The sequence below is a fragment of the Cricetulus griseus genome, chromosome 2 (genome assembly GCF_003668045.3).
Source record: "Cricetulus griseus strain 17A/GY chromosome 2, alternate assembly CriGri-PICRH-1.0, whole genome shotgun sequence".
NCBI classification, from domain to species: Eukaryota; Metazoa; Chordata; class Mammalia; order Rodentia; family Cricetidae; genus Cricetulus; species Cricetulus griseus.
Genome location: NC_048595.1, coordinates 158,035,892 through 158,061,628, shown reverse-complemented (window position 1 = coordinate 158,061,628; position 25,737 = coordinate 158,035,892). Strand labels below are relative to the sequence as shown.

The window sequence follows — 25,737 nt, the reverse complement described above, 5'->3', positions numbered from 1 at the left end:
GTTGCCCCCTATGCCTTTTCTTTTTTAAGAAACCATCAACTCTCGGATTTGGGACTCTATATGCTTAATGTTATCGTTATTTCTCTTAACAGACTTAACTAATCCTTCTCAACCTGCTCTGAAATTTTAATTCCCCCGGAACGCTCTCAATTGCACCCTGCCTCTGCAAACATTCCACTCCTCTCTGGTATCCAATACCCAACCAAAGAGCAGTTAACAATTTTAACATGTTCAGAGACAAAATCGAAGACGAAAATCTCAAGATAAAGGGGGAAATCTGGAGGTTTTGTAAGCAGAAACGCCAGTCTCGTCACTGGGCTATGAGAAATGCAACTAGCAACACTTGTTCCTACAATTTCGGCCTTCTTCCGCAACCTTTGACCAGTAAACAGCAGCATGACCCCATCTCATAACTGTTACTAATAATGGTACCTACCCAGTATCTCCCAATCCGTGAAGGAAAATAACCTAAAAGAGAAGAAAAAAGATAAGCCCACACTGAACTGTTACACACTGTAGCTTTGGCTAAGTTACAAAAGCGAATAGAGGGCCTAAAAACTTAGAACATTATTCCACAAGCTAATTAATTTCCATACGCCTTGCTTTTCGTTGCTAAAAGAATGCGGCGTTGTAGCACTTCGAGGCAAATCACAGTCTGATCGAGACAGCCGTCTCTAAAGTCAAGTCACGAAAGCCTCACATGCCCAGTTGAATTTTTTCCTCACAAAAGTTTCCGGGAGCAAAAGTTAATCTGAGCTCCTGCGGCACAGTTACACATGCAGGTCAGCGGTTTCAGTACCAGCCCTGGGACCGGCTTCTGGGGGGTGAGAGTGCGAGCCAGGAAGGCTGCGCCCGGCCGGCTCAGAGTCCCGGCCGCGACCCCGGGCGAGCCCGCGAGCGGCGCGGACGCATCCACGCGTGGCGGCCTGGGTCCCGCTGCGCCCGCTGGACCCCCAACTCCGGCCGCCGCCACTCACCGCAGCGGTGGCCTTGCGGGCGGCAGGCACGACGGCGGGCAGGGGGGCGGACATGTTGTTGCCGCACATCCACCGGCAGGCGGACAGCGCGTCGGAAGCGGAAGGGAGCTCGGGCGCCCGGGCGAAGGGCGTGCGAGCCGAGATTCCCTGCCCGCCCCTCCGGGCGCGCGCTCAGGCGCGTGCGCGCCCACGCACCGCCCTCCCCGGCTCGCTTCGCCCGCCTGGGCCCCGAGACCCCGCCCCCTCCGCGGACGCGCGTGCGCGTCACAATGCGGCTTCCCGAGAGCGTGGGACCCAAAAGCCGATGCGGCTGACTTCAGGTCACCCTCTCGCGCGCGCGCAGGCGTGAGCCGACAGCTGTGCGTGCGCTTGCTGTGGTCCCTACAGGCTTCACTTCCGAACCCACTTCCACTTCCCCAAACAGGTCAGCGTTATAAACTAATGGGCAGAGACTTATTGAGATACTAGCTGGTTTAAGCATGGCCACCTTTCTGTGCGGGGATTTGTTTGAGTTGAGAAGGGTTAGTCAAAGACAAAGATCTAAGGCCAAAATGCCATGACCTTCTGAAGTCTACAATTCAGTGAGGACACCAAATACACAGTTTTTAGGGAACATTCTTTAAGACTGGGAAGCTATCGGTGAACTAAACATTAAAAGACAGCCCACTTAAATAAATTCCATAGGACAGTCTCAGTGAGGGATTCGGAGGTCTTACTGATACTGTTTTAAATCATTCTTGTCCTGGATTTTAATGATGAAAATTTTGTAGAGTCTCAAAAAACGGTTAAATTGATGATAATTTCTCCAAAACCATAGGTAATGGAACACACAAGACTTAGTCTGCTATGTATTTTTGGGTTTTCGAGGCAAGGTTTCTCTATGTGTCCTTGGCTGTCCTAGAACTCTCACTTTTTGATTTTATAGAACTCCGACTGCCTCTGTCTCCTGAGTGCTAGGACCAAAGGTATGGGCTGCCACACCCTACGATGCCACTGTCCATTTAAGTCAAGCTGTTGGGTCTTTGTGACTGTAAAAGAAAGCACAACTGTCATCAGCTCTCAGTATGAACATGAAATGATACAAATCACTGTTAGGTGAGTTTCTCTATGATGAAATACGTAGATTTCCAGAGCCTACCATTATCCCACTAGAGAAAACAAGGACACCTCAAGTTGGGGTACTTGTCATCTATTTTTTCCTACCTCTGAATTCCTGCAATGTTTCTGGAGGTTTATATCCTCCAACGAGCTTGTTTCTGTTGTTCTGAATGATTTCTTTCTTCCCCAGGTAAGGGAAAGAAGTAAATATAAAAGTGTTTTAAAAGGAAAAAAAAGTTGCTGGGCATTGGTAGTGCACACCTTTAGGCCCAGCACTTGTGAGGCAGAGGCAGGCAGATCTCTGTGAGTTTGAGGCCAGCCTGGTCTGCAGAGTGAGTTCCAGGACAGCCTCGAAAACTACAGAGAAACCCTGTCTTGAAACTCCCCCAAAAGGAAAAAAAGTTTAAAATTATTCAGATGATATGATTGTACAAAATGAAACAAAGTCACCAATAAGAAAAATTTAGCAATATAGCCATACTAGGTCAGTAAACGTGCAGGAAAGTATAATTTTAGATATAAGCAATAGCCTGTTAGTTATGTAACAATACAAAACAGCCACAATAGAAATTTAAAAATATAAGCAACTTTATTGAATATCACCGACAAAATGCTGTGCAAGTCTGGGGATAAGTACATACCTGTGAAACCATGATTATCAAGATCATAAGCATCATCACCACCTGTAGCTGGAATTATCTTTGGGCCCCCAGCCAGCTCCCAAATAATGATACCAAGATTTCCTTTCTTTAATTTTTTATTCATTTTACATACAACCACAGTTCCCCCTTCATCCCCTCATCCCACTTCCCCCATCTCCCCCCAACAAAAGTTTCTGCCACCCCGTACTGTCCCACAGCTGTTTAGTCCCAAATAAACACACACAGGCTATATTAATTATAAACTGTTTGGCCGATGGCTCAGGCTTCTTATTGGCTACCTCTCTTAATTCTCAACCCATTTCTATTAATTTGTGTATCTCCACGTGGTCTTACTGAAAAATGCCTGGACTTCCTACCTTCCCCTTAGCTACATGGCATCTCCTTGACTCCACCTATTACCTTTCTCTACCCCTGTTTTGATTTCCCACCTGGCTAAATTCTGCCTGTTCATTGGCTAAAACAGCTTTATTCATCAACCATAAGAGAAACATATTCACAACATACAGAAGGACATTCTCCATCAACCTGCCATCCACTCCCCAGAAAGAGTAAGGCTTCCCATGGGGAATCAACAAAGCCTGGCACAATCAGCTGAGGCAGGAGTAAGCCCCTCCCGACTGCATCAAGGCATCCCACCATACAGAATGGGCTCCAAAAAGCCAGCTCATGAACCATTGATAGATTCTGGTCCCACTGCCAGGGCTCCCACAAACAGATCAGGCTACACAACTATTGCCCATATGTAGAGGGCCTACTGCAGTCCCATGCAGTCTGTGTCTAAAGTCCATGAGGTCCCAGTAGTTTGGGTCAGCTGTCTTTGTGGATTTCCTGACATGGGAAATTATTATTTATAAAAGCTTTTAGCTTATGCTTGTCCCACTACTCTTATAGCTTAATTTAACCTATTTTTATTCTTCTATGTTTTGTCTCAGGGCTTTTTACCTTTGTTCCATTCTGTGTCCTGCTTTCCTGCTTCCTTTATATCTGTATGGCTAGCTAGCCCCTGGAGTCTTCCTGGTGTCTCCCTGTCTTCTGTCTCTCTTAAGCTTAGATTCCTCTCTTCCTTACTCTCTCAGCCTGGAAGTCCCACTTATACCTCCTGTTTAGCTATTGGCGTTTAGCTTTTTATTAGCTCAATCAGGTGCCTTAGTCAGGCAAGGCAAAAAAATACAACACATCTTTACATAGTTAAACAAATATTCCACAGCATAAACAAATGCTACACATCTTTACATAGTTAAACTAATATTCTACAAAAATCACCCCTCAAAACTCTCCTCCCATCCTTTACATTATTACTGTGGGTTTTGTTTTTATTTTGCTTAGAATGCTGCTGGGGTCCAGCCTGTATCTGCCCTATGCTACAGAGGTCATCTATTCCTGACTGATGTCTTTTGGGGGCTACAATCGGAAACAGCCGAACAGCCCGGGGTCCAACCCTGAGTGAGGGAGTGTAGATCAGGAAACTCCTAGTTACCCAATGGCGTTAAGGATGAGACAGAGACATTTTGTCATCTCAGGAGGGCTCTCAGTCCATGCTGGAGTCCATGGTTTATTCAAGCATCCTCTTAAATAGCTTTCCAAAACTGGGGGTGAGAGCAGAAGACATCTATTATCATATATAAAGCTGATATCAAATATTTCTTTTAATCCTAGAGACACCCCTAAAACTGCATGTCCTCACTAGTCCCTTACTAGTCTCCAAGCACGTTCCACCAGCCCCCATGATGGATGTGAGTCCACCCAGGGGCCTAGATCTATTGTTACACAACTAGGAACCAGTCCCCACCAAGGCCAGGTATCCCAAGGTAATCAGCCAGCTTCTGAAAGAATGGGAGATTCGAGCTCCTGGGATTGAGCTTGAGGCCTTGCATCCGAAATATCATATTGATATTTGGACCCAGACAGAATTCTACATAAAATTTATCTTCTTAGTCATTTTAAGTGTTGTGGTGCTCTTAATCAAGTTTGTTGACTTTCCATGATGGGGGGATATCCTTCTGTATGCTGTGAATATATGTTTCTCTTATTGGCTGATGAATAAAGCTGTTTTGGCCAATGTACAGGCAGGATTTCTCCAGGCAGAAAATCTAAACAAGAATAGAAAAAGGTAGTAGGTGGAATCAGGGAGATGCCATGTAGCTGCTGAGGAAGTAAGAGACCTAGTCATTACTGGGAAGCCAAGACCAAGTGAAGACAGACATTAATAGAAATAGGTTAATAATTAAAAGAGAGCTAGCCAATAATGAGCCTGAGCCAGTTTATAATTAATATAAGCCTCTACGTGTTTATTTGGGACTAAAGGGCTGCAGAATGGGGCAGGACAGAAACTTCCATTAACATGTAGTGCCCAAATGTTTGGCAAGAATTTCCTCGTAAAATCTGACAAAAGCTTAAAAAGGAACTGTGAACAACAAAAGAACAGAATCAAGCACATCTTCTTGGTAGCAGAATTTTGTCAGGTGGGCTGTTTGCTAGATGATAAACGAGCAGGGTGTGGTGGCACATGCCTGTAATCCCAGCACTCCAGAAACAGGCAGGTGAACCTCTGTGACTTTGAGGCCAGCCTGGTCTACAGAGTGAGTTCTAAGCAATCATAGCCACACAGTGAGACCCTATATCTAATGAATAAATAAATAAATAGGATATGGAAGGACACTCTGGCTTTTTGCAGCTTGTCTTCATTCTCACTAGCAAGTTCATCTCCACTGCTGCTGAGCATTCCTTCACTGACATTAGATCCTACTTCTTTGGAAATCCAACATGGACACACTAGCAGAAATAGATTCATCAACCAAAGAAAATCTTAAGTCCAACAAATCCCTAACACAAAATATCCAGGAAATATGGGATACCGTGAAAAGACCAAACCTAAGAATAATAGGTATAGAAGAAAGTGAAGAAATCCAACTCAAAGGCGCAGAAAACATATTCAACAAAATCATAGAAGAAAACTTTCCCAACCTAAAGAAAGACATGCCAATGAAAATACAAGAAGCCTACAGAACACCAAATAGACTGAACCAAAAAAAAAGGTCTTCTCGCCACATAATAATCAAAACACCAAACATACAGAACAAAGAGAAAATATTAAGAGCAGCAAAGGAAAAAGGTCAAGTAACCTATAAAGGCAAACCTATCAGAATCACACCTGACTTTTCCCTGGAAACTCTGAAAGCCAGAAGGTCCTGGATAGATACTCTATCTACACTAAGAGACAATGAATGCCAACACAGACTATTATACTCAGCAAAGCTTTCAATCAATATAGATGGAGAAACAAGTTATTCCACGACAAAACCAGATTCACACAATACATATCCACCAATCCAGCCCTACAGAAAGTTCTGGAAGGAAAACTGCAACCCAAGGAAGTTAACTACAACCAGAAAATATAGGCAATAGATAACCCCACTTTACCAACAGCCAAAAGGAAAAAGGGATAGAATCCCACACATAATCTCACCACCATCACCAAATCAAAAACAAACAATGAACAGTCAATGGTCATTAATATCCATCAACAGTAATGGTCTTAACTCCCCTATAAAAAGACACAGATTAGCAGATTGGATAAGAAGACAGAATCCTTCCTTCTGCTGCATAAAAGAAACACACCTCAACTTCAAAGACAGATGGTACCTAAGAATTAAAGGTTGGGGAAAGATTTTCCAGTCAAATGGACCCAAGAAACAAGCGGGATAGCAATCATAATATCCAACAAATTGGACTTTAAACTAAAATCAATCCAAAGAGATGAAGAAGGTCACTTCCTACTCATCACAGGAGAAATCCATCAGGATGAAGTCTCAATTCTGAACATTTACGCCCCAAATACAAAGGCATCCACGTTTCTAAAAGAAACATTACTAAAACTCAAATCACAGACTTCAACACCCCACTCTCACCACTGGACAGGAACACCAGACAGAAACTTAACAAAGAAACAAAAGAACTAATAGAAGTTATGGCACAATTGGACTTAACAGATATCTATAGAACATTCCATCCAAATACAAAACAATTTACCTTCTCAGCGCCACATGGAACCTTCTCTAAAATCGACCACATACTTGGCAGCATAGCAAACCTCAACAGGTCCAAAAATTTGAAATAACCCCCTGTATCTTATCAGACTACCCTGCTTTAAAGTTAGAATTGAAGAACAACACGAATTACAGAAAACCTACAAACTCATGGAAATTAAGTAACACCCAATTGCACAATTCATGGGTCCAGGAAGAAATAAAAAAAGAAATTAAAGATTTCCTAGAATTCAATGAGAATGCAGACACAACATATCGAAACCTATGGGATACTCTGAAAGCAGTGCTAAGAGGAAAGTTCATAGTGCTAAATGCCCACTTGAAGAAACAGGAGAAAAATCACACTAGAGAATTAACAGCACAACTGAAAGCTTTAGAAAACAAAAAAGCCAATACACCCTAGAGGAGCAGATGCCAGTAAATAATCAAATTGAGGGCTGAAATCAATAAAATGGAAACTAGGAGAACAATAAAAAGAATCATTATAACAAAGAGTTGCTTCTTCGAGAAAATCAACTAGATAGACAAACCTTTATCTAAACTTACCAAACAACAAAGAGTAAACATGCAAATTAATAAAATCAGGAATCAAAAGGGAGACATAACAACAGAGGAAATCCAGAGAATCATCAGGTCATACTTTGAAAACCTATATTCCTCAAAATTCGAAAATCTAAAGGAAATGGACAATTTTCTGGACAGATTTCACTTTCCAAAATTAAATCCAGAACAGATAAGCAACTTAAATAGACCTATAACCCACAATGAAATTGAAGCATTCATCAGAAGTCCCCCAACCAAAAAAAAGCCTGGCGCCAGATGGCTTCAATGCAGAATTCTACCAGAAATTCAAAGTACAGATCACAAACCACAGATCAATATCCCTCATGAACATTGATGCAAAAATTCTCAATAAAATACTGGCAAATCGAATCCAAGAACACATCAGAGAAATCATCCATCATGATCAAGTAGGTTTCATCCTAGGGATGCAAGGATGGTTCAACATACGAAAATCCATCAATGTAATCCACCATATAAACAGACTGAGGAAAAAAAAAAAAAAAAAACACATGATCATCTCACTAGATGCCGAAAAAGCCTTTGACAAAATCCAACACCCCTTCATGATAAAAGTCTTGGAGAAATCAGGGATAACAGGAACATACCTCAACATAATAAAAGCAATATACAGCAAACTGACAGCCAACATCAAATTAAATGGAGAGAAACTCAGTGCAGTTCCTCTAAAATCAGGGACAAGACATGGCTGTCCACTCTCTCCATACTTCTTCAATATTGTCCTTGAAGTTCTAGCTAGAGCAATAAGACAACAACAGGAGATCAAGGGAATACAAATAAGAAAGGAAGAAGTCAAACTTTCACTATTTGCAGATGATATGATAGTCTACATAAGTGACCCGAAAATCTATACCAGGGATCTCCTACAGTTGATAAACACCTTCAGCAAAGTGGCAGGATACAAGATTAATTCAAAAAAATCTGTAGCACTACTATATACAGATGACACATTGGTGGAGAAAGAAATCAGAGAAACATCACCCTTTACTATTGCCACAAACAGCATAAAATACCTTGGGGTAACACTAACCAAAAAAAGTGAAAGACCTGTACCGTAAGAATTTTGACTCTCTAAAGAAAGAAATTAAAGAAGATACCAGAAAATGGAAAGATCTCCCATGCTCTTGGATAGGTAGGATCAACATAGTAAAAATGGCAATCTTGCCAAAAGCAATCTACAGATTCAATGCAATCCCCATCAAAATCCCAACAATTATTCTCAGACCTTGAACGAACAATTCTCAACTTTATATGGAGAAACAAAAGACCCAGGGTAGCCAAAACAACCCTGTACAATAAAGGAACTTCTGGAGGCATCACCATCCCTGACTTCAAGATGAAAACAGCTTGGTTGGCACAAAAATAGACAGGTAGACCAATGGAATAGAGTTGAAAACCCTAATATTAACCCACACACCTACGAACACCTGATTTTTGACAAACAATCCAGATTCATATGCTGTAACAAAGAGAACATCTTCAACAAATGGTGCTGGCATAACTGGATGTAGACGTGTAGAAGACTACAGATAGACCCAAGTCTTTTGCCCTGCACAAAACTTAAGTCAAAATGGATCAAAGACCTCAACATAAACCCAGCCACACTGAACCTATTAGAAGATAAAGTGGAAATACCCTTGAATTAATTGCTACAGGAGACCGCTTCCTGAACGTAACACCAGTAGCACAGAAACTGAAATCAACAATTAATAAATGGGACCTCCTGAAACTGAGAAGCTTCTGTAAGGCAAAGGACACAGTCAGCAAGACAAAATGGCAGCCCACAGACTGGGAAAAGATATTCACCAACCTCACATCTGACAGAGGGCTGATCTCCAAAATACACAAAGAACTCAAGAAGCTAGTCTCCAAAACACCAAACAATCCAATTAAAAAGTAGGGTACAGAACTAAAGAGACAATTCTCAATAAAGGAATCTAAAATGGCTGAAAGACACATGAGAAAATGTTCAACATCCTTAGCCATCAGGGAAATGCAAATCAAAACAACTCTGAGATACAATCTTACTCCTGTCAGAATGGCTAAAATAAAAAACACCAATGACAGTTTATGCTGGAGAGGATGTGGAGAAAGGGGAACACTTCTCCACTGCTGGTGGGAGCGCCAACTTGTACAGTCACTTTGAAAATCAGTATGGTGACTCCTCAAGAAAATGGGAATCAGTCTACCACAAGATCCAGCAATTCCACTCCAAGGCATATACCCAAAAGATGCACATTCATACAACAAGGACATCTGTTCAATGATGTTCATAGCAGCATTATTTGTAATAGCCAGAAACTGGAAGCAGACCCTCAACCGAAGAATGGATAGAGAAAATGTGGTACATTTACACAATGGAGTACTACTCAGCAGAAAAAAACAATGGAATCTTGAAATTTGCAGGAAAATGGATGGAACTCAAAGAAACCATTCTGAGTGAGGCAACCCAATCACAAAAAGACAAACATGATATGTATTCACTCATATGTGGATTTTAGACATAGAGTAAAGGATTACCAGCCTACAATCTACACTGCCAGAGAAACTAGTAAACAAGGAGTACCCTAAAAGAGACAAACATTGTCCCCTAGAAAAGGGGAAAGGGTCACGATCCCCTGAGCAAATTGAGAGCATGTGAAGTGTGGGGAGGGAGCTATGAGAATGAGAAGGGAAGAAGAGAAAGGATGCTGAGGTCATGAGGGACCAGAAAGGTTGCATCAGGTGTAGATTAGAAGAAAGGATATGTGATAGGTAGGATTTTAATTGGGCGGGTGGTAGGAGAGGAAGGGAGGGAGAAGGGAACTGGGATTGTCATGTAATTCAATCTTGTTTGTAATTCAAATAAAAATGATTAAAAAAATAAGAAAAAATGTGTTAGTCATTTGTGTGCCTTCGTTTGAGAACTATTTGTTCATTTCTTTAACCTATTCATTGGTTGGCAGGTCTGCTTGTGTTTAATAGTTGTAGCTCTTTGTAGTCTAGATATTGACACACTGTAGTGTAGCTTGCAAACACTTTCTCCTACTCTGATGATAGTTTCTGTTGGGTTGGAACCTATGCTGGCCCTTGCACAAGCTGGGAAACCCCGTCTGCCCTATTTCCTCCAATCCACCCTCACTGAGACAACTCTGAACAGAGGTATGGCACCTAAAGCCCAGTTCTGCATTTCTGGCAGCCTATGCAACCCTCCCTTCTGACATGGCCAGCTCACCCAAGTACCCGCCCAGGGACTTAGCTTCTGACATACTGGCATTCAGTCTCAGCTCCTGGTTGACATGTCATTACCCCTTACCTAAGGTCTATAAAACCTCCCTGGTTTAGCTTGGGTGTGTGACTTCCCTGGTCCTGTTCTTTGGGACTGGTAAAACCTTCCCAGTAGCAACTCCCAATAAACCTGCATTTATCTTTTTGATTGTTTGTTTTGGTTCTTTTTGTTGTTGTTGGTTTGGTTTGTTTTTTCTGAACAGGATTTCTCTTTAGCTTTGGAACCTGTCCTGGAACTCGTTCTGTAGACCAGGCTTGCCTTGAACTCATGTAGATCAACCTGTCTCTGCCTCCTGAGTGCTGGGATTAAAGGTGTGAGCCACTACTGCCTGGTCTGTATTTATCTGTTTTTAATCCTGTCTGAACTGGACTTTTTGCATCTGCAGAAACATTATCAGTTTCCTTGGTTTAATTTTGTATAATTTTGTTTGTCAGTTCTTAGGTTTACATTCTGTGCTACTTGAAAAATCACCTAGGCTTGTATCTTGGATATCTTGTCCCTATTTTTCCCTAGTAGTTTCAGCAGTTTGTTTTGTTATTGTTGTTTTCAAAATAGGGTTTCCCTTTTTAGCCCTGGCTGCTCTGGAACTCTCTCTATAGACCAGGCTAGCTTTGAACTCAATTTGGAGAATCTCCTGCCTCCCTCCTGAGTGCTGGGATTAAAAGACGAGTGCCACCAAGCCCAGCAGCAGTTCACAGTTTTATTTATTTTAGTATTATTATTACTATTGGTTTTTTTCAGGACATGGTGTCTTATGACCACAGCGCCTCTTATAAAAGAAAACATTTAGGGGTTGGAGAGATGGCTCAGAGGTTGACCTCTGGCTGCTCTTCCAGAGGTCCTAAGTTCAATTCCGACATGGTGGCTTACTATCATCCATAATGAGATCTGGTGCTCTCTTCTGGCAGGTAGACATACACATAGGCAGAACATTGTATGTCTAATAAATAAATCTTTAAAAAATAAATAAATAAAAAAGCATTTACCTGGGGCTTGCTCCCATTATCATCAATGGTGAGAAGCCTGGTGGCATGGAGGCAGACATGTTGCTGGAGAGGTTGCTGAGATTTCTACATCTGCATCTGCAGGGAGAGAATGAGAAAGCCACTGGGCCTGACTTAGGTTTCTGAACCATCAAAGCCCATCTCCCAGTGGTAAACTTCTTGCAACGAGGCCACACCTACTTTGACAAGGCCACAAATCCTAATCCTTTCAAATAGTGTCACTCCCTATGCGATTATGGGGGGGCATTTTCATTCAAACACCCCACCAGGAGGGTTTCATTTTGTAGCCTTGCCTGTCCTGGAACTAGCTCTGTAGATAGGCTGGCCTTGAATTCAGAGATCTGCCTGCTTCTGCTTCATAAACGCTGGAATTAAAGGCATGTGCCACCATGCCTGGTTTAGCAGTTCAGGTTTTAAATTAAGGTCTTTGATCTATTTTGAATTGTTTTGTGCAAGGTTAGAGATGTGGATCTAATTTCATTCTTTTTCAGCTGGATATGCTCTTTTGCCAGTTCCATTTGTTAAGCAGGCCTTTCTCCATTGTATCTTTCTACCTTTGTTAAAATTTAGGAGGCCATAGCTATTTAGATTCCAAGTCCTTTATTCTGTTTCATTGGTCTACATTTCTTCTTTGTGCCAATACCATGCTGTCTTTGTCATAATAGCTCTGTAGTCACATTTTTTAATACCTCCAGGAGTGTTCTTGTTACATAGAATTGTATAGCTAGCTATCTGTGGTCTTTTATGTTTCCAATATCTCTGATGCAGAATATATTCATTTGGGTACATGCCCAGAAGTGGTATAGCATTGAATCTGTAGATTACTTTTGGTAATACTGTCATTTTACAACATTTAATTCTGCTAGTCCAGAAGTATGGAGAGAGTTTCCATTGTCTAGTGCCATCTTCAATTTCTTTCTTTAAGGTCTTGAAGTTTCCAAGGAAGAGGTCTTTCAACCTCCTTGGTTAGGCTCACTCTTAAATAATTTTTCTTAATACATATTTACATAGTTAAAATAATATTCCACAACAGTTGTGAGCCATCACATGTCTGCTGGGCAATCAACTAGGGTCCTCTGGAATATCAGCTAAATGTTCTTAACCACTGAGCTATCTATCTCTCCCCACCCCCCAGATGATTTCTTTGAAGTGATTATACAACTGGGATATTTTTCTTAATTTCTTTTCAGAAAATTCACTATTGATATATATAAAAGCTAGTGTTTTTTGTATATTGTTTTTGCATCCTGTAAATTTACTGAAAGTATTTACCAGATCTAAAAGTTTTCTAGTGGAATCATTATGGATATTTGAGTATACAATGAGGCCATCTTCAAATAGAGTAACTTCTTCCTTTCCCATTTGTATCTCTTTCATATCATTCTATTATCTTCTTCAAACACTACATTGAATGAAAGTGTAAAGAATGCACACTTTTGTATAATTCCAGATAGAAAAAAATGCTGTCAGTTTTTTTCTCATTTAGTATAATGTTGGTTATATAATTTGTCTCATAAACCTCTCTCTCCATATATATGTGTGTGTGTGTGTGTGTGTGTGTGTGTGTGTGTGTGTGTATGTAACATTGTAACATACATACATATATACATTATTATGCTCAGTGTTCAGTATGTCCCTAATTTATTCAGGATTTTTATCATGAAAGTATATTTTTTGTTAATGTGACATGACGAAATCTAGGCTGAAAGGAACAATTACTTTCATCATAAGCCCCCTTTTATTATATATGTATTATAATATATATATATAAACATATTTCAAAAAATTAAAGCAAAAACCTATTTATGTGTGAAAGATGACCTTTAAGTTGAGACCATGACTTGGTGTTTTCTCCTTTTGTTTTTGTTGAAATAAATATATTTAATATTAATAAATTTAACTATTTAAGCAGAATTTAAAGTAATGCCCAAAGTACATGTGTGCATAATAGATACTGAGTGATTATAGAGCTAAAAGACTTGACCACATTCTTATGATACTCTTAATAACATAGATCACACTCTTCAACTTATTCTCACATTTTATATACTTAACATGTTGAATTTGAGGTAAACACATAGCCTACAATTAGCTATGGACTAATATTTCCATTGTTATTGTCTGATGAATATTAGCAACATTACATAACCCACACAACAAAGAAAATGTGTCCTTACAAGAAATGTAACAGAATATTATGTATTTTCTGACTCTCATTTACTCTATACAAATTCTTCTCAAAACAGAGAAGCCATTATTGGTATTAACACTCAACCAGAAGTTCATTATTTAATAATATATAAGTACAATTTTTAATTATATTTTGCAATTTTCTTCCCCACAGTATAAATGTTCTAATAAAAAAAGATGGAAAATAATTAAAAACAATTCAGGACTGAAACTGTTATGGGTCTGGGTTATTTTGTTATTGTTCTTGTAAACTGAGTCTGGACCTTACCTTTTTATCATTTTTAGAACTGATGTATCCATATTTTTTTTTTTAGTTTTGGTATTGGACAGGCAACCAGTTAAGGTATGAGGAAACAAGGGAAAACTGTGGTTGAATCTTGGCATCTCCATCTCACTATTTCAGATTGCCCTTTGTGGTTAAAGATTCTTGAAGCTGTCATATTCAAGCGTTATCAGAAATGAAGGACCAGGGTATGTTCCCACTTGTGTGCACTAAGGGAAGCTCTGCATCTGTAAGATGTTCTTATCACCCACTTAGGCTGTAGTTTTGAATTCCCCCCACTCCATGGGCTTTCTTAGAGAATCATGGGAAGAAATATCCTTCAGAGGAAATCCCATCCATCATGGGAGGTCAAAAAGGTTGTTCCCTTTTAAATGTCACTCACTCACTCAGTAACTATTCCTGAGAATCTTACAACCCCACAATGCAGAATCCACTAAACTGCTCCCTACCTTTGGGCAGCCCACTCCAGTGACTGTATTATTTGCTTATCTTTTCTAAATAAACTGTTCAAGTTACCTGTTTCTTGACTGATTTTTTTCCTTTCCTTCAAAAAGACAAAAACTCAGGGATCCCATAACACAGTGGTTCTTAATCTTCCTAATGCTGTGTACAGTTCATGTTGTAGTGACCCCCAAACATAGAATTATTTTTGTTGCTGTTTCATAACTGTAATTTTGCTACCATTATGAATTATAATGTAAATATCTGATATGCAGGATTATGCTTACCCCATGAAAGGGTTGACTTCCCAAAGGGGTTACAACCCACAGGTTGAAAACCCTGCAGTTTTGCTAATTAGTTTACAGGACAACAAAAGCCTATCTTATATAAAAAAAAACTAAAATAAGTTGATTTTGGATTCTTCAAGATTTCACACAATCTGGGAGCAATAGATAGACTTTCTCTACTGTGTTCCTATTGGTTTAGCCAGTGCCTTGCTCATAAAAATATTGTTTAAAGGCGTGAACTTGATTATGTAGCTGTTTTACAGTTATTTGGAGGCTGGAAAGATGGCTCAGCTGTGTAGTACTTACTACTTTTTCAGAGGACCTGCATTTGATTTGGGGCAGCTCAAGCTGGCAACCACCTAGAACCCGAATCCCAGAAGATTGGAGGCTCTCCTCTGGCCTCTGCCAGTTCTCAAAAATACACATACACATTAAAACAAAAACCTTTACAGTAACTTAATAAAGGTTTGGATTTAGAAACAAATGCCCATTACAAATTGTCTCACCTACGTTAATTGTTAGTAAGACCAACTTTTCTGGAAGACAGTGAAATGGCAAAAGAATAACAAAAGGGACACATTCTTTTCTGTATTACTTGTATTAAGACAAGTACTTAAATCATTTAGTATTGGAGCTAAATAGATGCTTGGCGTATAAGTTCATTAGCTGTGAATCCTGGCAGCACCGCAAGTTGTGAGAGCTGGGCCAATCTGATTGGCTTAGCTAAACCTTCCTTACCCCTAGGGTGGCTGCTAGACTCGCAGAAGGCTAACTTAATGTGTTTTGGCGCTCGGTATGGCTCCCATCAGGAACTGTAAGGAAAGTTAGCAATTCAGTGATAGACGGGGCAGGAAGATGAGCCAGGCACTGTAATAGTTGGATTACCAAAACCCCCAAACTAGAAACTGCTGACATTATTTAGGATTACTCTTGGCTTCATGAGACGCCGCTTTAAAAAAATCAAAATAGAAGCCGAATTTTAACTCAAAAGATCATGTAACGTACAGCATTCCCAGTCCTTTCAGGGTGGAAGCGAGCAGTTTTCGTTCATAACGTGGTGCAGAAGCCTAAGACAAAGCACGATCGCACAAGAATCGATGCCATTCCAAAAGATAAAAGCAGCCGAGTTTTCCCCTAAGCTCGGAAGCCGGAAGCGAGAGTCCGTATTCCGTGGACGCCGGCGCGCCGCAGCACGACAGGGGCGGGGCGAGGCCGTAAAGCAACGCCGAGCCGCGCGGCCTTCCAGGGCGCCCTTGGCGAAACCGTGGGTCATGGCTGGCGTGGTGCGCGGCGGCGGCGGCGGTGCCAGCCTGGACCTGCTCCGCTCCCTGCCGCGAGTGAGCCTGGCCAACCTGAAGCCCAGCGCTGACTCCAGAAAACGGGTAAGCGGACGGCGGCGGTGCGGGCAGTGCTGGGGCTGGCCGCGACCCACCCCCGCGGGTGAGGACGCGTGTGGTCTCCCCGGCGTCCGGCCCCCTCCCGCGTGCGCTCAGCTTTCGCACGGCTGCAGATGAAAAGCACGGCGTCTGCAGAGGGGCACACACTCGGGGACTGCACGAGTCATCCAGTGTCGCGTCTGCACTGAAGTCCGTTGGCAAAGTGCCTGTCAACAGTATAAAGACTCTAATTGACTTTGCTTCCGCTGTCTCAGGGGCAGCCCACCGCACAACTAGGAAAGCTGATGTCTCTTCTTACTGGAATCCAATTATTTACTGCTTCTGGGAGGTGACAAAGTAAATTAAAAGAAAGGCGTTTTTACGGAGTTAGAAAACACCAAAGACCACCCGACTCTGTCCAGTTGTAATTAGCCAAAATTTTATCTTAAACTGCAGCAATTATTCTCGGTTCCCGAGGTCGGATTTGGAACTCAGGCTTGAAGGGGAGGAGGCCTTTTGAAGGCAGGTCACAACTACATTTCTGTGGAACTTAACAGCTATGTAGGTAGTTTACAGAAACCAAAGCAAAGGCTTAATCAATTTTACAACAGTTTTCCAGTTCTGGGGAGGGAGACAAGGAGTCACAGTTGTCAGGAATTTAGAATAGGCATCTAGCACAAAATGAAGTTTTTCCTTAGCCATCTGTGATACAGTTACATATTTGCGATTAACTAAAAAGTAAAACTGGGCCGGGCATTGGTGGCGCACGCCTTTAATCCCAGCACTCGGGAAGCAGAGGCAAGTCTGATCTCTGTGAGTTCGAGGCCAGCCTGGTCTCCAGAGTGAGTGCCAGGATAGGCTCCAAAGCTACACAGAGAAACCCTGTCTCGGAAAACAAAACAAAACAAAACACAAAAAAACAAAAAACAAACAAAAAAACCAAGCCTCGTCTTGGCTGCTTAGTTCTAGGATTGTTTTGTTTTGTTTTGGTTCCAGTCGCTTTTTTACTGAAGACTGAATTTAGGTCCTTGCTTAGTCAAGCACACTACCACTAAGCTGAACCCCAACATCTTTCCTGCTTTTTAAATGCTTTATTCAGAGACACAGTCTCAGTGAATTGGAGGTGCTGCAGTTAAACTTGTGTAGCACAGGCAGGCTTTGATTCTTCCTGCCTCAACTTTCCAAGTAGTTGTCACTACAGATCAGCACAAGCCGACTAGCCTGGAATCCGGCTTATTGTAGAGTTCCATCCACCCTGGGAACTTTGGTTGCTAGAATTAGCTACATTCCAGTGTATATGCTGGTGGAGGGCAGAGAAGTGAGTAGCCAGAACAGGCTTGGCACACAGTACCTGAACTAGTATTGGGTGGTGAATAAAGGCTACATAAAGGAATGTGCTGTGGGGTGAAACAGTTTTCAGAAATGTATTTGAAGATCTTGAAACTCACTTCTCCTTGTAGGAACGACGTCCAAGAGATAGGAGAAGAGGTAGGAAATGTGGCAGAGGCCATAAAGGAGAAAGACAGAGAGGAACTCGGCCCCGGCTGGGCTTTGAGGGAGGGCAGACTCCCTTTTACATCCGAATCCCAAAGTATGGATTCAATGAAGGACATAGGTAAGTGTATTTTGCTTTTGAAGCACAAATCCCTAGTTTCCACCAAGAATTACACAAAATAATTTGGTAGAAGCCTTGTATTTACTTCAAAGCAAGCTTGTAGTACTGTTCCTCTGAATAATTTTCAGATAGGACACTTAGAGAGAGAGAGAGAGAGAGAGAGAGAGAGAGAGAGAGAGAGTGTGTGTGTGTGTGTGTGTGTATGTATGTGTATGTATGTATATGTATGTATGTGTATGTGCTCTTAGGCAAGCATATAAGCCCAGATATTTTGCTCCTACCAGCAAAATGGGGATGATAATGCTTGCTATCATGATTCTTTTGATGTTTAGTAATTTAAAAGTAATGTGTATCTTTGTATACCCCCCCCCACATATATAGCATATTGTAGCTACCATTATTCTATAATCTGACCATTATTCTATAATCTGTTATTTTGGGTTAAACTTTTTAAAGTTTACTTGTGTACATGAAGTAAATGTTTAGAAAGGTAAATTGTTTTTAGTAGAACAAAGGAAGCACCAGTGTATTACGTTTTTGTATTGTACTCATACGTTTATTTTAAACCATGAGAAACAGCAAGGAAAACAGAACAAAGCTGTTGATTTGAAGAGGTTACAGGAAGACTACTTGGTGTTTTCTGACTATTATGTTCCTGTTTTACAGTTTTAGACATCAGTATCAGCCTTTGAGTCTCAGGAGACTGCAATATCTCATTGATTTAGGGCGAGTTGATCCAACACAACCTATTGACTTAACTCAGCTTGTCAATGGAAGAGGTGTGACCATCCAACCACATAAAAGGGATTATGGGGTCCAGCTGGTTGAAGAGGTAACTCTACGTTTGTTTTTGTTTGTTTTGTTCATTTGAGGAGGTTTTGGTAGTATATAGCTACTTTGCCATAATAGTCCCTCCTTACCTGTGAGGGGCACATAGCATGTGGATGCTTCACTGTGGTCATCACCAAACTGTATAAACAGTTTTTTCCAGCTTTCATATAAACATCAGATATGAATTAATTCTTAAGTTAGGCATAGTGGGAAGTTAATAATAATTTGCTACAGTTCTTAGTAACTTTAACTTATTACTTTGTTAAATGGAGAACTACCATCTCTTTACTTCATGTATACAGTTTTTAGTTCCTCTTTGTCATATCTGAATTGTCAGTATCACTGCTCTTGTAGATTGGGGCCATCATTAAGATAAGGGATACTATACAGTATTGCAATACTATGGCAATACTATGGGTGGGTAGCAGATAGAGTGTGAAAATGATATAGAAAGGTATGATTCATGTTTGGGAGGGATGGGCATTCGATTTCATGCTGTGCAACATAGTTTAAAACCTGAAGTGTACTGGAGATGCATTTCCAGCCTGCACAGGGTCTTGGTTTGATTCTCAGCTCTGCAGAACCAGTATCTGAAACTGTGAAGGTGAAACTGAGGGACTACTTAATCAACCTGTAGCCTTCTTGGGGCCTGAGAGATAGATCAGTGATAAAGAACATCAGGTGTTTATCTAGAAGACCACCTGTAACTTCAGTCCCAGGAGACCCACCACCCTATGCCAACCTTGATGGGAACTGCATACACATGGTGCACAGACACTCATGCAGACAAAACACACAGAATACATACAAACATACTTCATATTAGCTGTAGTTATAGAAAGCTGATGTATATTCAGGGCACAGCTCTGTCTTCTGCTTCTGTGGGTCTGTAAAGCTTTCCTCCCTTGTTTCTTTGATTTTCACCTGTCAGCATAGAAATTATTTGTGTTGTTTGAGGCAGGGTAGCTCTGGCAGGCTGTCCTGGAACTCACTATGTAGACCAGGTTGACTCCTGCCTTTGTCTCTTGAGTGCTGAGATGGCAGGCCTGTACCAGTATGTCTGTTCACCTACCCCATACTTTTAACAAATAGTTTAAGTACATTGCAAGATGACAAGAGCCTGCAGTAGCTCAAGTGCTGCCTGTGGCCCTGTTCACACTCTTAGAAGCACACTCTATGCCTGCCTTTTCCTGCCCAAACCATTTCCCTTTTTATTGTTTTTATTTTATGTGTGTGAGTGTTTTGCCTGCATGTGTGTACCTTTTGTGAGTATGGTGCCAGCTGAAGCTTTGGATGCCCTAGGACAGGAGTTATAGATGCTGTGAGCCACCATATGGGTTCTGGTAATAGAATCCTGACCCTCTGGAATAGCAACTAGCTCCCTTGACTGCTGAGTCATCCCTCCAGCCAACTAATTTTTCTTACTATCTGGTACACAACTGCACTTTGGTTTCTTTTTCTTTCTCACTATCACCTAAAACTTGTAAAAGGTAGATACTTTGTTATAGTTTCAATATCAGCAATCTTAGCTCTGAAAGTTACTTAATATTTATGGAAAAAAGGAATGAATTAAATCCCTTTCAGCTTTAGTAGAAATTTTTGTTACACCTATTGACCAACAGCAGTTCATATTCATAAGCAGATTATAACTACGTAGCTGAGTAGTAACTTGGTGTCCACTAGAGGGAAGCATTTGTCCATGAAAGAACCTTGTAAAGTCCTTTGAGAATGTGACCCTAGGTCTCATTTGGTATCTGATATGGTAGATCATGCCTGTGATCCTAGCACTTGGAAGACTGAGGCTGGAGGATTCTTGAAAGATGAGGTTTCCTTGAGCTGCATAGTGAATTCTAGGTGTGCCTTGACTGCACTATAAAACCCTGTCTAAAAGAAAAACAAAACAAACTGTAATAAAACCAAACAGTTAAGTTCATTTGGAAAAAAAATACCAAAGACATGATTGAGCTTCAGTATTCTACTATGGATATGTAAAATCCTCGTCCTTGGCAGTATTTAAATAGCATGTCTCTGTTTAGGTATGTGTGTATTATGCTAGTGGACATTATACTGAAAGTTCTATGCTGGGACAATGATTAAATACATGTAGTCACACACTTAAAGTTTATACATTGTTTGCCTTTTCTGAGTTTAGATTTGCAAGTAAATAGTGGATAATAAGATGCTGTGGTTAGTAGGCACAGAATTATTTGGGAATATGTATTTGTTGCTGAAGTTTCTTTCCAGCCTGGTCCTGCAGCCGCCTTGCCCCAAATAGACTTATATTAATTTATAAACTGTTGGCCAATGGCTAGGGCTTCTTACTTGCTAGCTCTCTCTTAATTATTGACCCATGACTACTAATCTATGTATTTCTACATGGCCTTATCTTACCAGAGAACGCCTGGCTTGTCCTATCTTCCCAGTCTCTGTGTGGCACCTCTTGCTGGTGGCCTCCCTCTCCTTCCTCTGCCCAGCATTCTCCTTGTCTGGTAGCCCGCCTATCCTTCCTGTCTGGCTATTAGACAATCAATATTTTATTCATCAACAAATAAGTATATATATAAATATATATAATATATATAAATAAATATTTGTATATATATAAATATATATACAAAAGGGCATCCCCCATCATATATTCTCAAGGAAATTAAAAGAAACCAGATTTGTAGACCTTCCTAAGATGGCGATTTATAATACTTAAAGTACTGGAACTAACACTAGAGCCAGAATAATGAAATGGTTGAGCAGATTACAGAGTAGTAACAGTGGTCATTTGTTTGTTTGTTTACTTAGTTTTTTGAGACGGGATTTCTCTGTGTAACAGCTGTTCTGGAATTAAGTAGATCAGGCTGGCCTCAAACTCAGAGAGATCCACCTGCCTCTGTCTCCCAAATGCTGAGATTAAAGGTGTGTGCCACTACTGACTGGCCTCAAAGTAGTAATTGATAAGAAAAGAAAATCAGGGCTGGAGAGAGATGGCTCAGAGGTTAAGAGCACTGGCTGCTATTCCAGAGGTCCTTAGTTTAATTCCCAGCAACCACATGGTGGCTCACAACCATCTGTAATGAGATCTGGTGCCCTCTTCTGGACTGCATAGATATATACAAACAGAACACTGTATACATAATAAATAAATAAGTCTTTAAAAAAGAAAAGAAAATCACAAATTAATACATCAAGTTCCTAATTCTGAATTGACAGTCTATTGATTATAAAAATGCACACCATTATCAAATATAAAAAGAAACTACATCTTATAGTTGATAGAATAGCTAGAATATTTTGAAATATATGAAATGTTCATAACAAAAGGAATCAGACTAGAACTAGTTTTAGCCATAGTAAAATAGCAAAAGCAGTGTTTTGAAGTTAGACAGGACTTTAAGGAGTCCATTGCTCCATCTTCTAGTGTTAAACATTTTAGGGAAAAATAGATGCCTCCTCCATTTTAGATAGTATAATAAAGTTGGCAGTGAATACAAAATGGGTCCTCCCCCCCCCTTGTTTCTAAAGACAGTTAACCCCTTCAGTATTGTCAGATAATTTTGTTTTCAAGACTGCTCCAAATTCTTGCCTCCTCTATAACCTTCTGTTGCTTGCTTAGGGATAAAGAAGACTTCTAAAAACAAAATTTATATGTGTTTTACCTGCTTGTATGTCTGTGCACCCCATATGTGTCCATTGCCTGGGGAGGCCAGAAGAGGGCGTCAGCATTGGATCTCCTGGAACAGGAGTTACAGATGGTTCTCAGGCACCATGTGGGTGCTGAAAATCAGACTGACACCCTCTGGAAGAACAGCTAGTACTCTTATGTGCAGTGCCATCACTCCAGCCGCAGGAAGATTTGGTTTTAGTCTATATAATGGACCATAATATTGTTAAGAAATGGCCGGTAAAATGTCTTTGTGGGTAAAGGCCACTCAGACATGGAGACATGTGTTTAATACCTGGAGTCCACGTAAAGGTGGAAAGGGAGAACCACAAAACTGTCCTTTGTTGCATGCTGCAATCACACAGGGGTGTCGGGGATGGGGTGGTAGGGTGGGGGGATATAGTTTTTTAAAGATGGTGCTGGGTATGTAGCTGACTGACCTTGACTTTCCATTCTCAGCATTGGAAAAAGGAAAGTTGCAACTCAAAGGCTCTGGCTACACTCTGGATTAATATCCTGACTTTGTGTCTTGGATGAGTTACTCAATAGCCTGTATGCCTTCTCATCCCCATCTGAATTTGGTGTAGTATTAATCCTGGCTAGGATTAAATAGTGTACTTACTACTAATGGAGTATGGCCCATGGATGCTTCTCTCAGTACCTACTGAAGGCAGAAAATGGAAATCAGGCAGGCATTCCTACTTTCAGGGCTTGAGAATTGGTGAAGCATTGTGTACCCTGAGCCAAGGTAGTTAGAGATAGGATTGCAGGTTCTTTGGAGGGGATAGCACAGCTGGAAATGGACCTTGTGCTGGTTGCCTTCAGCTAAGCTATTGACTAACAGGCCTTGTGTTAACTATGACAGGGTGCTGATACTTTTCAAGCAAAAGTGAATATTGAGGTGCAGTTGGCTTCAGAATTAGCCATTGCTGCGATTGAAAGAAATGGTGGTGTTGTTACTACAGCCTTCTATGACCCAAGAAGTCTGGGTAAGTCTATCCTGTGGTCAGTTTCTTTCTTTATCTAGTATTGCCCACTGTTTGCCAGTTTTTAATGGTTTTGTTGTGCTCACAGCTGCCCCCTTGAGGCCCCCTTGTACATTGCACTCATGTACACATACCTCCATAGACATAAATGTGTACACATAACTAAAACTAAAAAAAGTTAAAATACTTTTTCAGAGGGGTGTTAGCTCATCTGAAGTGTTTACTAACCTTGCTTCACTCCCTTCTCCTCCCCTCTCCTTTCTGTCTGTCTTCCTTTTTGAAACTATAAACTATTAAAAATGACTTTTCCAGCCTGGCTTAGCTCAGTAGGCAGGAACCCATGATGTGCAAGTCCGACCTGAGTTTGATCCCATGGTGGAAGGAGATAGCCAACTCCTGAAAGTTATTATCAGATCTCCATATGCAGCACAGCACACAGGATAATAATGAGAAAATAAAAAATCTTTATGAGGAGTTGTTTCTATTTTATTACTTAAGCCTATTTAACTAAAAAGTTCTTGGAATTCAGTTCTCATCTCAGTAAATTAATAATGTTGAACATAGTTATGCATAGAGCCAGTATTTACATCTCTTTTTTAAAATTCTTTTTAGAAATCCTGTGCAAGCCTGTTCCTTTCTTTCTTCGGGGACAGCCCATTCCAAAGCGAATGCTCCCACCTGAAGCACTGGTGCCCTATTACACAGATGCAAAAAACCGGGGGTACCTGGCTGACCCTGCCAAGTTTCCCCAAGCAAGACTTGAACTCGCCATGAAGTATGGCTACGTTCTTCCCGATATCACAAAAGATGAACTTTTCAGAATGCTCAGCGCTCGGAAGGATCCAAGGCAGATTTTCTTTGGTCTTGCTCCTGGTTGGGTGGTGAATATGGCAGATAAGAAAATTCTAAAGCCTACAGATGAGAATCTCCTCAAGTATTACAGCTCCTAAACTCTCTTCCAGTAAAGCAATCAGGTTGAGAGCCACTAAGGCTGAATCAACGAGGCTTCTTGAGGGTCTCAAGTCCTCAGGTTGATCCCCCACATCATTGTGGTCACATCTGAAGTGAAATCCCAGGCATCGGAACTGAACCTTTCTGGTGTACACCTTAAAAAGTCAAATGGTGATGGTCTTTAAGAAGGTGATTTTTTAAAAAATTACTTAAAAGCACCTTCCCCCATTTTTGTTTTTTGTTTGTTTGTTTTGAGGCAGGGTTTTTTTGTGTAGCCTTGGCTGTTCTGGAACTCACTCTGTAAACCAGGCTGACCTTGAACTCACAGAGATCCCCCTGCCTCTGCCTCCCGAGTGCTGGGAACTAAAGGCATGCACCACCACTGCCTGGCTGAAACATTTTTTACTGTCCGTCTTTTCATGGTCTTTCTTTCCCTTTTTGTCAGAGTGAAGGGCAAGAGTAGAGGATTGATTAGTGGGCCTGGGAGCGGGAGCTAAGGAGCTGTGGCTTCTTTTACTCAGTATCCCCAGGGAAGCTCTGCTACCCACTGTTAGGATAGTGAGTCCCTGCTGGGATTGGGATGCTCAGAATGACGGACAGCTGCTGAGTATTCTTAAAGGAGCATATCAGCAGTGGAGCTAGAGAAAGGAAGATCATGAATTAATTTTCCCAGCATTCGTAAGTATAGATAATGGTCAAGCCATTAGCATTTCTCTTAAAGAAAGCGTTCCAATTGATAAAAATTTGTCTCATACTTCAAGACATTTCAGTTTAAGAAAACGTATTCAATGGTTACATAAGCTATATAAACAAATGGAAATTAGGGTTTGTATTTTGCTCTAGGTGGTGGTTTTGAGGCTGGCCTTGAGTCCTGAGCTCTAGCTTTCCTGGCAGGTGGGACTGCTGTGTCCAGCTTAAATTCAGTTACTGTAAAAGATTCAGAAATTAACGAGCTTTTCAAAGAGAAAGTGTCCACATCTTGCAAAGGCTTAATTTACTTGAAGTGGTTATAGTTTTTGGTTGTATGAAGCATGGTCACGTGCATCCCATACTGTCCTTGAATTCCTGATCCTTCCCATGTGTTGAGATTACAGGCATGAGCCTCCATGCCTGGCTGAACAATTAAACATTGATCTTGAATAATTCATAATAATTCTCCCACTGTTAAAATGATTCCTAGCTGGTTATCTTAAAATAAAACCCCCAGACTCATAAATCATGCAATGTGTGTTTTACTGACTTTTATACCTTATGTTTGCTGACCTGGGATCTAGTTTATAAAGTGATGCATGGGCCTAGAGTGAGTTTCAGTTTTTATCCAGGACTGTGTAGTTGTGTTTGGTACAAACTCTAGTAAGAACTCGGAGATAAGGAAAATCATCCTTAGACCAACTTCTGTGATTGAATTTGAAATCCATTTTTTCCCCTTTTGAGACAGGATTTCTCTGTATATCCATGGTTGTCCTGGAACTCTGTAGACCAACT

At 40.9% G+C, this 25,737-nt stretch overlaps 2 protein-coding genes and 1 long non-coding RNA gene across 4 annotated transcripts in view; 1 reads left to right on the top strand and 2 right to left on the bottom strand.

The window, feature by feature from the left end:
- The window catches only part of Lypla1 (lysophospholipase 1), a 28,751-nt gene extending 27,615 nt beyond the window's left edge, over positions 1-1,136 (bottom strand). The window contains exons 1-2 of one of the 2 annotated variants that reach the window (XM_027398932.2): positions 978-1,136; positions 437-468 (exon numbers count right to left, since the gene is read on the bottom strand). In XM_027398932.2, coding sequence (XP_027254733.1) covers positions 437-468; positions 978-1,046 — 101 coding nt within the window. In that variant the 5' untranslated portion in view covers positions 1,047-1,136. The remainder of the gene's footprint in view (positions 1-436; positions 469-977) is intronic. The other variant, XM_027398931.2, reaches the window with a different exon arrangement.
- Positions 1,137-4,329: 3,193 nt separating this feature from the next.
- On the bottom strand, positions 4,330-16,014 carry LOC103163036. Its single transcript, XR_003481942.2, has 3 exons — positions 15,844-16,014; positions 11,620-11,715; positions 4,330-4,827 (listed from the first exon to the last, which is right to left on the bottom strand). It is a non-coding gene; the product is annotated as an uncharacterized LOC103163036 (long non-coding RNA).
- A 43-nt stretch (positions 16,015-16,057) lies between these two features.
- Mrpl15 (mitochondrial ribosomal protein L15) lies at positions 16,058-25,471 on the top strand. The gene is made up of 5 exons (XM_027398930.2): positions 16,058-16,220; positions 17,675-17,829; positions 18,496-18,661; positions 23,181-23,304; positions 23,914-25,471. Exons 1-5 carry the CDS (start codon positions 16,110-16,112, stop codon positions 24,249-24,251), a joined length of 894 nt encoding a protein of 297 aa, XP_027254731.1. The 5' UTR covers positions 16,058-16,109; the 3' UTR covers positions 24,252-25,471.
- Positions 25,472-25,737: the final 266 nt, after the last annotated feature.

Bases quoted from the DNA above. Each gene is read 5' to 3' on its own strand.
- Mrpl15 (XM_027398930.2), top strand. From the start codon at position 16,110: ATGGCTGGCGTGGTGCGCGGCGGCGGCGGCGGTGCCAGCCTGGACCTG. The intron at 17,830-18,495 runs GTAAGTGTATTT...CCTGTTTTACAG, and splicing joins GGATTCAATGAAGGACATAG to TTTTAGACATCAGTATCAGC. The intron at 18,662-23,180 runs GTAACTCTACGT...TAACTATGACAG, and splicing joins GGGTCCAGCTGGTTGAAGAG to GGTGCTGATACTTTTCAAGC.